Source organism: Lissotriton helveticus, chromosome 3_1 (assembly GCF_964261635.1).
Source record: "Lissotriton helveticus chromosome 3_1, aLisHel1.1, whole genome shotgun sequence".
Taxonomy (NCBI): Eukaryota; Metazoa; Chordata; class Amphibia; order Caudata; family Salamandridae; genus Lissotriton; species Lissotriton helveticus.
In genome coordinates, this window is record NC_136061.1 from 1,757,302,491 (window position 1) to 1,757,314,501 (window position 12,011).

The 12,011-nt window shown below is 45.2% G+C and overlaps 1 protein-coding gene across 1 annotated transcript in view; it reads right to left on the minus strand.

Moving 5' to 3' along the window:
* LOC144823769 (membrane-bound glycerophospholipid O-acyltransferase 2-like) overlaps nt 1-12,011 on the minus strand; it is a 212,235-nt gene that overhangs the window by 91,101 nt on the left and 109,123 nt on the right. The window contains exon 4 of the mRNA XM_078682581.1: nt 1,174-1,263. Coding sequence (XP_078538707.1) covers nt 1,174-1,263 — 90 coding nt within the window. The remainder of the gene's footprint in view (nt 1-1,173; nt 1,264-12,011) is intronic.

The following is a 12,011-nucleotide window of genomic DNA, read 5'->3' on the forward strand; positions in this document are numbered from 1 at the left end:
GCGTGTTATATTGAAAATATGCTTTAACATTGTTGACTAAGTGTCATTATGTGATTTGAGGCTGAGTGCCTTAGTAATGCTATCCCAATTATGCATGCACCATGCTTACAGCCCACCCACACTCTGATAACCAATAATTTAATTTCAACTGTTTTACTTCTATCGCATGTATTCCTATTGTTTCATTTGAAAACCTCTTAAATTCCAATTTTACGTCCTTTGTTGTTCAAGTACATCATATGTTTCAACAGCATTTAGTAAATTTTTCAGTAATTAGATGTTAGTTGAGCTGTGGGATTGTCAAAGATGCACATGCATCTCTTCATCCCCATTCAATCCCATCGGGGTTCTGGTTTTAAATCTGATTATTAATTTTGATTTGAGACGTCTCAGTTTGTTAATTTGATCACCACCTCGTTCATTTTCATTTATCATAGCTATGCCTGCATATTTGACATCCTTCCAGGTTTTGCCAGGATGAGTTTTTAACATAAGTGTGGCTCAATGGTTAGAGCGGCAGACCCTGATGCAGAGGTCTAGCCCGGGACCCGCCTCGGTGGGTCTTGGGCTCAAAATTCCACGGACCTGATAATTCTCGCCTCGATGCCTATTCCAATCATGGAGTCCCACTCTGCAACTCTGGGCAATAGCTTGCTTAATCTCCACAACGGCCCCCACAACGCTAAGGATGCCTGGCCTCCACCTTGGGGGTGCCCAGGAGTGGACACCTCACAGGGAAAGCCAGGATGGGTTCCACAGCGGTATTCGTACAAGCGCCTTGAGACCCTTGCGGGTGAGTAGTGCGCTATACAAGTATCAATTTACATTTATATAGAGCAAACTCGACCCGAGCACCAGTTATGCTACATAAGGACACATTCATTTTTGTTCGGCATGGGGAGATTAAGTGATTAGCCCAGAATCAAAAATGTTCAGCCGACACCGAGACTCGAACCTGGTTCCCCAGCTCCAAAGTCAACAGCTCTTGCTGTTACGTCACATCTTCTCCTTACTTACTAGAAAGAATTTTCCACACCTGCCAACATTTTGTGACCAAAAAGAGGTAGGATTTTATCAGGCTATGAAATGGCTAATTACCACAATGATGACACCCCCGCCACGCGCACCTCCACAGCAGATCCCCTTTTGCGACTGCCTCTTTTGAAAGCTTACCCCGTGATCTCGGAGGACTCCTTGTCGTCATCCACATAGTACATGACCTGGACAGCCACGAGGCAGCACATGGCAACCGCAAGCGAGTATCTGCAAAGGAACCAAAGAGAGTAAGATTTGACATGCCCTTGGGTGTACCCAGAAATCAGGCAGCTCGTATGCCTGCTCTCTCTTCGGCCCACAAAGCGCCTACTCCCCATATCTCACATGGCCCAAGACTCATTTTGTCCTCTCAGCACATTTGACGTTCAAAGCTCCTATGCCCATACGTCCTACTTACCCACAGCACCTTTTCACCCACAGTTATAACCAATAACTCTCATGGTATCACATCTCCTATATGCCCTAATTCATATACCCCAAAACAACAAGGTCCCCTTTGATTCTCTGCCACCAAACATGTATGCCTCTATACCCCAAACCTAAATATCACCTATGCCTGCATGCTTATTTAAATACATAGTTCATGTCACATATGGCTCCTTTAGCCTCCTAGCACCTATGCACCATAGCTCATCTGCCCCCCATTGCACCCATGTCCCTCACAGGCCCGCACAGTGCCTATGACCCATGAGTCATATGCATCATGGCTATCATGCCTTCACAGTTCATATGCCCCCCAGCAGGCTTTACATCTATTTATTTATTTGCATTTATTTATTTTGTAGCATAATATTTTAAGTATTTTTTTTACAATAGTGACAGAATGCAGCGTCTTAGGTGGGTAGGTGATTAACAGCAAACCTGGGTTCAGAGCAAGTGTGTGAGTAATCCCGACTGTGTCTGAGCATCACCAGCAAGGACATACTTACAAATATAAAATTAAATCCTATAAAAAGTTCACAGGCAAAAGAAGCAGGCATTCATGGGAATGTACGTATTTGCAAGGTGCATAGGCTTCAGGAGTGTAGATTTACCCTGTGACTTCCAATGGCAGGAGTTGGTTCTTTAGGGCTGTTTAAAATTCCTGGTGGAAAGGCTTACCCTATTGGTTGGGGGAAATGTGTTCCAGTGGAGGGGACCAAGTAGGTAGAAGGACTGGTGTCTCAAGATGGCGCAGGGTGGTTTGAACGAGGTAAGCAGATTCTGGGTGGCAGGTTATAACTTCTGATTCATCTTGTAGAATGTGAAGGGGTGAAAGGTAGGTCAGTGGTTCTAAGCCACGTGGTTCTAAGCCACAGGCAGCTTTCAATGCAATTGTTAATAACTTGGAAAGGGCAGTGCTTAATTTGTAAATGAATAAGTGCCAGGGCTATCATCAGAAGGCCACTGCAGCTTGCACCGCTCAGTGCCCCTGCCAGTGCTGCCAATGATAGTAACAACACAGCTACTAACCACCACACTCTTACAAGTGTGACAATTCAGACTATTCCATCCCCCTAAGCTATAAGAATGGCTTGGGCGGCAGGTAATAGTAATTTTTAATTTATATTGAATTAATAATTAACTGTTGTTGTGGTCATCATTAGCCAGACAGCACCACCTTGTGGCAGACTGGCATAAGTGCTGGGGTTCACAATTAAGTGCCAGTGCCGAGCACTGGAAACCACCTCCTCATATCAAGCACTGGTAAAAAGCTCTTTTTTGGCAAAGGGCCATCATGCCAGGTGGTGGTAGGAATAGGTGGGAGTGTGCCTGGGTGGATCGTTGAATGTTTTGTGGCAAAGTGTAAGTCCTTGTCCAGTGGGGTGAAGACATAGTGAGGGAGGCCTTAAAGCAGACTGTTAAAAGTATCCAGCTTGCAGAGGAGGAGAGAACGCTGCAGGCCATTGGCTGTGTGGAAAGAAAGAGTGGACATATGAAACATACATTTAATACCTGGTACCTAGCTGCAGTTGCATTGATCATGGTGAAAGATTCCAACCACATGGTATGGTTAAAGAGAGGGCCAAGGTTTCTGGCAGTTCAAGTTCAAGTTCAAGGATTTATATAGCGCACTACTCACCCAGAGGGTCTCAAGGCGCTTGGGGAGGGGGTTCATTATTTATCGAATAGCCAGGTTTTAAGTTCTTTTCTGAAGGAGATGTGGTTCTGTGTAAGGCGGAGGTGAGTGGGGAGTGAGTTCCAGGTTTTGGCCGCCAAGTAGGAGAAAGATCTACCTCCCATGGTGGATCTATGGATACGCGGAACTGCGGCGAGGCCTTGATTGGAGGATCTTAGTTGGCGGGGGTGTGTGTTGAAGGAAAGTCGAGTGTTGAGGCATTCGGGCCCTAGTTCGTAGAGGGCCTTGTGCGCGTGGGTGAGGAGACGGAATGTTATTCTCTTGTTAACGGGAAGCCAGTGGAGGTCTTTCAGGTGGCTGGTAATGTGATCTTGGCGAGGGACGTCCAAAATGTGTCTCGCCGATGCGTTTTGGATACGTTGGAGTTTTTTTTTTAATTTGGCTGTGATTCCGGCGTAGAGGGTGTTTCCGTAGTCTAGTCGACTCGTAACCAGTGCGTGGGTGACGGTCTTTCTTGTCACGGTGGGGATCCAATGGAAGATTTTTTTGAGCATACGAAGTACGTTGAAGCAGGAGGATGAGACGGCGTTGACTTGTCTTGTCATCGAGAGGGAGGAGTCTAGGATGAAGCCTAGGTTACGTGCGTGGTCTGTGGGTATGGGTGCAGGAGGAGGCAACAGGATGTAAGGAGGGATGCTGATGAGAAGTGGTGCAAAGACCCTTGCAGCAGAGGAAGGAAAGTGTTGTACTTCAACCTTGAAAAAATTCAGTACAAAGGACTGAAGGGAAATCCAGTGTTGAACAGCTGGGAGAGAACCCAGCATGGAGGAGAGCAGCAAGGAGAACAAAGTTGGAAAAGAAAACAAATGGGTGCCATCTGTGTAGAGATGACAAGGGAAGCCAAAGGAGGAGATGTTGCCACCAAGGGAGAGGGTGTTTGGGAAAAAAGAAAAGAAGACTGTCCTAGGAGCGAGTATTGCAGACCACGCACAGCTGGCAGAGCAGTGGGTGAGGGTTTCCTGGAAGCCCAGGTAACTGAAACCGAAGAACCAGAGATACAGGAGGAGGCCCAGCTCCTGGCAGGACCAGTGATGTCCAGAGCATTTAGGGACAAAAGTAGGTTAGAGTGATCCACTGTGTTAAATGTGAAGGAAAGGCAAGGGCATGTAGATGGATACTAGCAGACTTCGATGGGCTGGTGTGATGGAACCAGAAAAATGTGTTCATGACGTCGCTGCGGAATGCATGGACGTCAGGCTGAAGGGGGCTGAGGAGTTATTAGAGGACAGATGCAGAGTGAGACAGTCAAGCACAGGATGCTCCAACCTTTAAGGGGGGAAAAAGAGGGGAGATAGTGGACGGTCGTGAGTGAGAGAAGTAGGGTAAGTGAATGTGTTTTTTAGAGGCCGTATTACCACTGCTGACTTGTAGCCCTGTGGGTTGGTGCCAGGGATGGGGAAGGGCTTGAAAACAGAGCAGAGCTTCAGGGGAGACCACGAGAGATTTCACAATTTCAGGGATTAAAGGAACAGAAGAACACAAGAAGCTTTGTCATGTGATCAGAGTATAGAGATATTCATTGTTTCTCAAGCAGTATTAAGTTGGTGAACTGAGTTGGAGTGAACCTGGGGAGTAAGGTGAGTGTAAGACAGGGCTTAAAGTGGGCCAGGTCCTGCCGGTGCTCAGCACAGCAGCTCTAAAAGGCAGGTGTTGAGACGGGTCCCTATCGGGCTCTCCATTGTTGCCCTCATCCTCAGAGTGGAAAAAAAGAATATTAACTCTGCCGCAGTACCACCCATCTCTGCCTTTGATGTAACTTCAAAGAGACTCGTTATGGTTCTTTCACAGTCTCATCATTTCTGAACACTCTTGAGTTTTGTTTAGCGCCAAGGTATTGGAGCACTTTACACGAGGCCTTGTTACATCACACAAGGACACATTCATTTTTTGAATCGCAGGGTGTTGAGTTGACACGGAGGCTCGGGCCTGCTTCCCGAGCTCCAAAGTTGGCAGCTCTACACGTTATCCCACAATCTATCCCACTAGAACTGAGGCATTTTAAATATTATATAAAACAAAGCCATAGTTGTTTCTTTTTTATCTTATGAAACTAACAACCATTGACAAAGCCAATAGACCCGGCTTGTTGTAGTTGTTATGTTACTTGTTGTATTATATATCTGTATGCAGTAACAGTGGCAACAATATACCAGATAGGCAGCACACTATGCTTAGCACAGATTTTTAGCTTAAGTGTTTTTAAGCCACGGCCTTAATTACTTCAGACATGCCCCTTTGAGAGACCCCCAGGGTTTTCCTCCCACTTAAAGACCTGGTGTAAGAGATTGGAACAGTTTTGGATGAGGTTCAAGGTTGTGTGCAACACACATAAGGGGGGAAAGTGCACCAGAAACAGTATGGATCACAACCATGTGCTAAGACATCCTAACAAGATGATGATGATGAAGAATGTGGCATAGGTGAGAGACGGTGCTGTGCTGGTGGAGGAATGCTGGGAGGGAGGTCAGAGTATATTTCCTTTTGGAAAAGAGGGGGGGGGGGGCTCGAGGTGGATGGTGCAGGAGACATATTGACCAGAATGTTCAAGATGGCGTGGATAGATGGCGACAAGTCGATATGTATGGGTTGACGAGTTGGTGAGGGTGTCTGAAATTTGTTTTAGATCCAGCAGTTTTTATTGAGTGTGTGGATGAGGACGGTATGTTGAGGAGTGAAATGTACGATAGGAGCTGGGAGACCTAGGTACCCTGTGTGCTATTGTCAAGGTTTATATTCAAGTCCATGAGTATGCTAAAAGAAGTGGTAGTTGGGATAGAATCAAGGGCATTATCAAGGGCTCCAAAGAATGGAAGAGGTGTGGCACCGCGGCCAGGGCGACTGACTCTGGAATCTGGGGATCATGGTTCGATCCCCGGTGCTGGCGGCAGATTAGCCCAGCACCATGTGACTCTGGGCAATAGCTTGCTTAATCTTCCCGATGGCCCCCAGCGCCTATAGACTCTTACGGGTGATTGTTCGGGCTTTACAAATGTGGATTATTATTATTATTATAATGGCACCCAGAATGTTGGCTCTAAAAGGGGCACTAGCTGAGTTGGCATGATATTCAAATGAGGATGGGGAGCAGACAATATATTCATACCCCACATACCCGAAACATTCTATGCCCCATAACCATTATGCCTTCAAACATCTATGTTGACATAGCTCTAACCTGAAAAGCTCCTATACAGGAACTATGACCGCCTAGATGGAGTATCTTCATGGAACCCACATCCCTCCCAATTCACCTATACATCCATAGCCCATACACATTCACTGCCCCTTCCTCTCCACACAGCTGCTTCTTCCTCACCAACTAAGCCCCCACAGCTTAAATGCCCATGGCCCACATGCCCCTCATACTGACTATGCCATTATAAGAGCTATACCCAGTCTGGTGACATAGTGGACTAATGTGTCCATGGTAGGGGCCTTTGTTTGACCTCATGGTCTCAGGTTCAAATCCCCATGGGTCCATTCACCCTTTCATCCTTCTGAGATCAATAAAATGAGTACCATTGAGTTGGGAAACAATAAACATCTGTTATTCAGCACCAAGATACCCTCGGGTGAATGCGCGCTTTACAAATACACACGTTGTTACTCCCATACCTCAAAACCTCGATACTACCTATGTCTCCACGACCACATAGCTCCCATGCCTCTACGTGTTGACAAGGAAGCGGAGCGAGCTGATGACTGTTGTGAACATCCACAGTGATGCGAAGATCACCGGCTCGAATCCTACCAAAGCAGAATTCGCTTTCTGCTCCTCTGAAGTGGCAAACTGAATAATTTTAAATCTGGTAATAACATCCGTTACTTTACAGCGCTTATAAACTGCAGAAGTGCTGTATGCAGCACTTTATGAAGCAAGTTATTATTATCATCATCATAGCTATATAGAACCTTTGCCGTCATGGCTTGCACACGCGTGTCCCCTATACTTCAATTTTTCATATAACTTCATGGTTCACATGTAATGTTTAATGAAATGGAGCTCGTATAAGGACTGAGACATTAGAAAAAATAGACTGCCCGTTGAGTACGACTCTGTCAATATCAGGGACATCTCAGGGGTCCTCTCCATGGACACTTGGGTCGAAAGTGATATGCGTACGTTTCGTGGTGAATCGATGCCACTGAAAATGGCCTTTTTTGTCTGTTATCTTAAGAATCTACTTTTCCCTTGTCATAGACAGGCGCTCAAAGAATGCACTGCACCCACTCCACCTACCACTGTTCCAATCTAAGCCCAGCCTAACACTTCCCAGGCCTGCCTAACTCTGAGCTCCTCTTTAATACCTCAAACGCTATCCTCCCATCCACATCAACCCATTCTGTGTCTTTTGCTATAAATCTTTCTTTGCTGGTGATCATCAGACACCATGCAGAGTGTTGGGAACAGTGCTTCAATTAATCTCAGCCACTAGTAAGAAGTCTGGGCCACACGTTAGTCCCTTGGTTTGAGCTCTTCTGTACCATTACAAAGACCTTACATATGCAAATCAGAGATTAATTCAAACATTCAACCCATCACTTTTTGTACCATCCAAGTGATCTTCCAAAGTAGGAGTGGTGTATCCATATGTTGATCCTGAGCTTGCAATGTAGGCGCCTTGACGCCCATTGGGCTTAGTCCGCGCATGATAAGACTCCTTTCATTTCATTTTCATTTCATTTCATTTCATTTCAATGCCATAGGATTCAAGCTGCAAATCAGTGTTGATGCCAAACAAGGCTGAGACTGGTCTGGGGTTGCTGACATTCCCACTCAGTGAGAACATGGCCTGGCAGTTTAGTCTGCACTGTCCTTTGATTGGCAGCGGATATTGACCGGCATGTAGCGCCTCTCTTTAAGTAGTGCCACAGATGCGCTGAAACAATGGCTGGAATGCAGCCCAGGTGATTACTAGCACTTGAAAGTAATCCAAGCATCCCACCAAGAGGTTTATGTGCGATCCCAAAAACGAGAAGGTACTCAAACCTTCTGGAACTGTGCTTACTCAACTTCAGGCATCAGCCTTTTGTTTACCAAAAGCTGGCCTCGTCCCGGGTGTCACAAACGGACTTAAATGTTGTTCAGTAAACACTTCATTGAAACTTCTTCCTAAACGGCGATGTGAGTCCACACCACTCCCACACCCCTGTGACTACCACCAGCTCTACACTGTTTCCTTCACATCCACTATGCAACACCCTGGTGTGTGCCGTGACTGCAGCACCACACCAATAATCGCCAAAGCAGCTTTCTTCGCTCCACACACGAGCACCGGATCAAAATAATATTGATTTCACCTTGAAGTTGAAAGAAAATTACAATCAAGCTTTCTTAAATTGTTTCCAATTAATTTTTGCTCAATACCATTAATAATTGGTAATGTTTAGTTTTGTGTGATAAAATTGGCTTTTTAAAATTGTTGGTTGGTAAAATAAAAACATATTAGGAGATAATTTGCGAGGGGGACCCTGACATTTTGACTGCTTTGGGACTTCCACAGGGTTTCATCCGGCACTGGTAGCGTGGCACTTATACGATACATAGATGACATGTACAATAGAAGCAAGCATTTGGGGCCACCAGGCACTTGTAGACAGACCTTTTAAGTGAACAAAAGAGATGAAACAACCATCTAATTCAAACAGTCTGACTCAAACACACTGTATTGCTTAGGAATAACCCTGTGGGTAGGACTTAGAATCCAGTACATGGCAGGGATAGCAGCTACAAACGTCAGTTAGGAACATTTGTAGATTATGTGGTTCCAGTGTCGTCATTTCCTGTGCCAGTACTGGTTCCGGTGCCCAGCGCTCTGAGGGTCAGCCCTCCAACTTCATGTGTTGTGCTGTCCAGGGATGATCTTCTCGACTCTCACCTTTGTGAAAACAGGGCTCCTGTGCTAAAGATGTTTCATTGCCTTAGGAAGGCTTAAGAAAGGAAACATGCTCCTGATTTACGAAGAGTTTTGTTATGGCTTCAGACCGCCTGGAGACAGTCTGAAGTGTGTCTTTTCTGCACCAACTATCTTATTTTTTTGTTTAAAATGCCTTTAACCAAGGAGCCTCCTTTCAGGCCTATTTTTTAGGTCTCGCCTAGGCAGCGCGCATGCGTTGCTCTAGGAGGGCATTTGGCCATCGAGCTTGACTTTTCAAGCACTGCACTCATGCTTGTGGCGGCATCCACCTTGCGGGAGCGAGCAGCGGTGCCCCACAAGCACGAGTGCAGTGCTTGAAAAGTTAAGATTGCTCTCCCAAGCACGCGCGCACACACCACTCGCGGGCTCACCTCCTGCTCCCCCTCTCACAACCTCTTCCTCATCGTAAATCACTCCCTCCTTCTGGCCCGACTTATTTCTCTGTTTCCCCAACCATGCACCCCTCTGACTTTGTACTTGTACTTTTTTGTAAGCTAAGTCTGATGCCCCCCTTTACCACTCGACTTTTCTATCTTGCCAGAGATTACTAAACTGTCTCCTCCTGCTCCCAGTCCCATCTCTTTCTGGGCACCATACCCTGAATATCAGCCCTTCTTTACTCCCCAACATATAATAGGATACCAGAACACACCATGTGACAAACTGCAGCAAAATTCGTTTTCTACCCTCATGAGGAGTTCTCTCCTCTGAGACTGTAGTGTATTTCTCACTTTTCCATTAGACTGTGCCCTGGCTAGGTCTGTGGTTTTCTGCCTGTTGCCCGTGCCTTTAACTTAATGTGGTTTTCATTCCTACGACTTTCAAAATGTTATCTCCGTGGCATGTTTAAATCATCCCCCAATAAAATTGTCAAAATGTGTACTCCACCTGTAAAGCAATTTGTAGTTTTTCTAGACTACATCCACACTATATAAACACAAAATAAAATAGGCATTTAAATAAACTATTTAAAGACGGTATGGGTGGAATAAATTGCTAGAAAGACTAACTTTTGATAATCCCCAACGAGAAAACGTACAGTTTATTGCAGCCGTGACACTTTCACTTGTCGGTTACACTGGGTGAAAAGAAAAACACATACATGCAGATGTAGCCCTAGACACTCATGCATTGGAGTGAAAGAAATGAAAGGTGAAAAACAAAGTGAAAGACATCATGTGGCAAAAAACATCGGCTTGACCGAAACCTGCCTCATTTGTGCACAAATATCCCAATTTCTGTAACAGAGCAGATTGAGAAATTGAACTACTTTCTCCTGGTGAACACACTAGCAGCTATTTGCTTGGGATACGACTTACAGTGTCTCTGTAGAATAGCACAAATGTAATGAAAACTTTAAAGATCCAAGCAGGGTTCCAAAACCTTGGTTCTCCTGCACAGAGCTTGTGCCATCACACAGAGCGCAGCAAGGCCTACTAAAAGCTTGTTTATTATAGCATTTGAAGTAATGAGCAAGGAAACCTGCTTGCAGGTAGAGACAGAACTGTGATACAGGATTAGTCTCGCACACTTAGGGTTCAGAGCCGCAGGAATTACAAGTGGACTTTTATGGCAGCTCCTTGCATGGGCACGTTAAGGTGCTGTTTGCACTGCATAAGAGAGCAGGTACATTCGGCTTCGAACAGTTAATTATTAAGTTACACAAAAATGTCTATTGTACCGTGGTTTAAAAGGAAAACAGCAGGCTATGTAGAAGTCCAGAAGTGGCAAACAATGGCTTATTGATCCTGACACAGCTGTCCAAATGTCAGCTAATTGGCAGGTGATAAATATATGTTTTTCCAATGCAGTGTTTTTTTTAATGCACAACTTTGCACAGCATTTCACCATCTCAATGCACTTTGAACAAGCATTGGCATAGCCAATAGGTTTCACCTCTGGGACCTTATAAGTGTTTAGTTATCCAGTACAATATTCTTGGTGCAACAACATCAAATTTTCTTGGGTGACTTTAATCCCCACTGGAACAATGCAAATGATCATGGAGTAGGCTGTCTTAAGGAGTTTTTGTCAGAACAGGAGCTATCTCAATTCTGCGACAGCCCAACTCATAACAAGGGAGAGGCACTGGACGTCATCATTGCAAATACTAACATCGTCCTACTAGAATCCATCACCCCATGCGACTGGACTGATCATCACTGCATCCTCTTCTCCATCAATATCGAAGTAACTCAAAAAAGGGGCCAACCCTCAAAAACAAAACAATGGAAAAGAAACTTACAAAACATCACCTTGGTAAACCGATGCAACTCCGCCCTGACCCACATGACGGACATGACTGATGTACATGACCCCACAACCTTCTACAATTCTACTTAGCTTGAAATCCTGGACTCTACGGCGCCCCTCCAAGAAAAAAAGTCTCCTCCAAAATTTCCAAACCTTGGTTCAATGAGACCCTGAACTTGTAGCGACGCCAGCTTAGAGTTGCGGAGCCACTATGGATATGCACACACCACTGATAACCTTGATCACCTTAGAAGGTTAAGGAACTCATACAAAAGGAAGATTCTTAAGGCAAAGGCAGACTTTTTCAGAACCCAGCTGAACCAAGCAATCAACCGTCCCAAAAACTCTTTGAAATCGTCAAACAACAAGCATGCAACATGACTAACTCTAGGGAACTAAATGACCTGGCAACACCTACCTGTGATGTGCTTGCCAATTTCTTCTGCGAAAAGACTAAGGCCATCGAGCTCGACATCCAATCCAAGAAGGCTCTCCCACAATTTATGGTCCAAGATACTAATTGTGGTGCACGACTCAAAGTCCATTCTAATATTCCAGGGAAAGTCACAAAAAATAATGCCTCATGGCCGAACTTCTCGCCAATCTCGCAACAAATAATCAATAACACTCTTCAAGCAATCAACCCCTCCAATCATTTCTCTGAC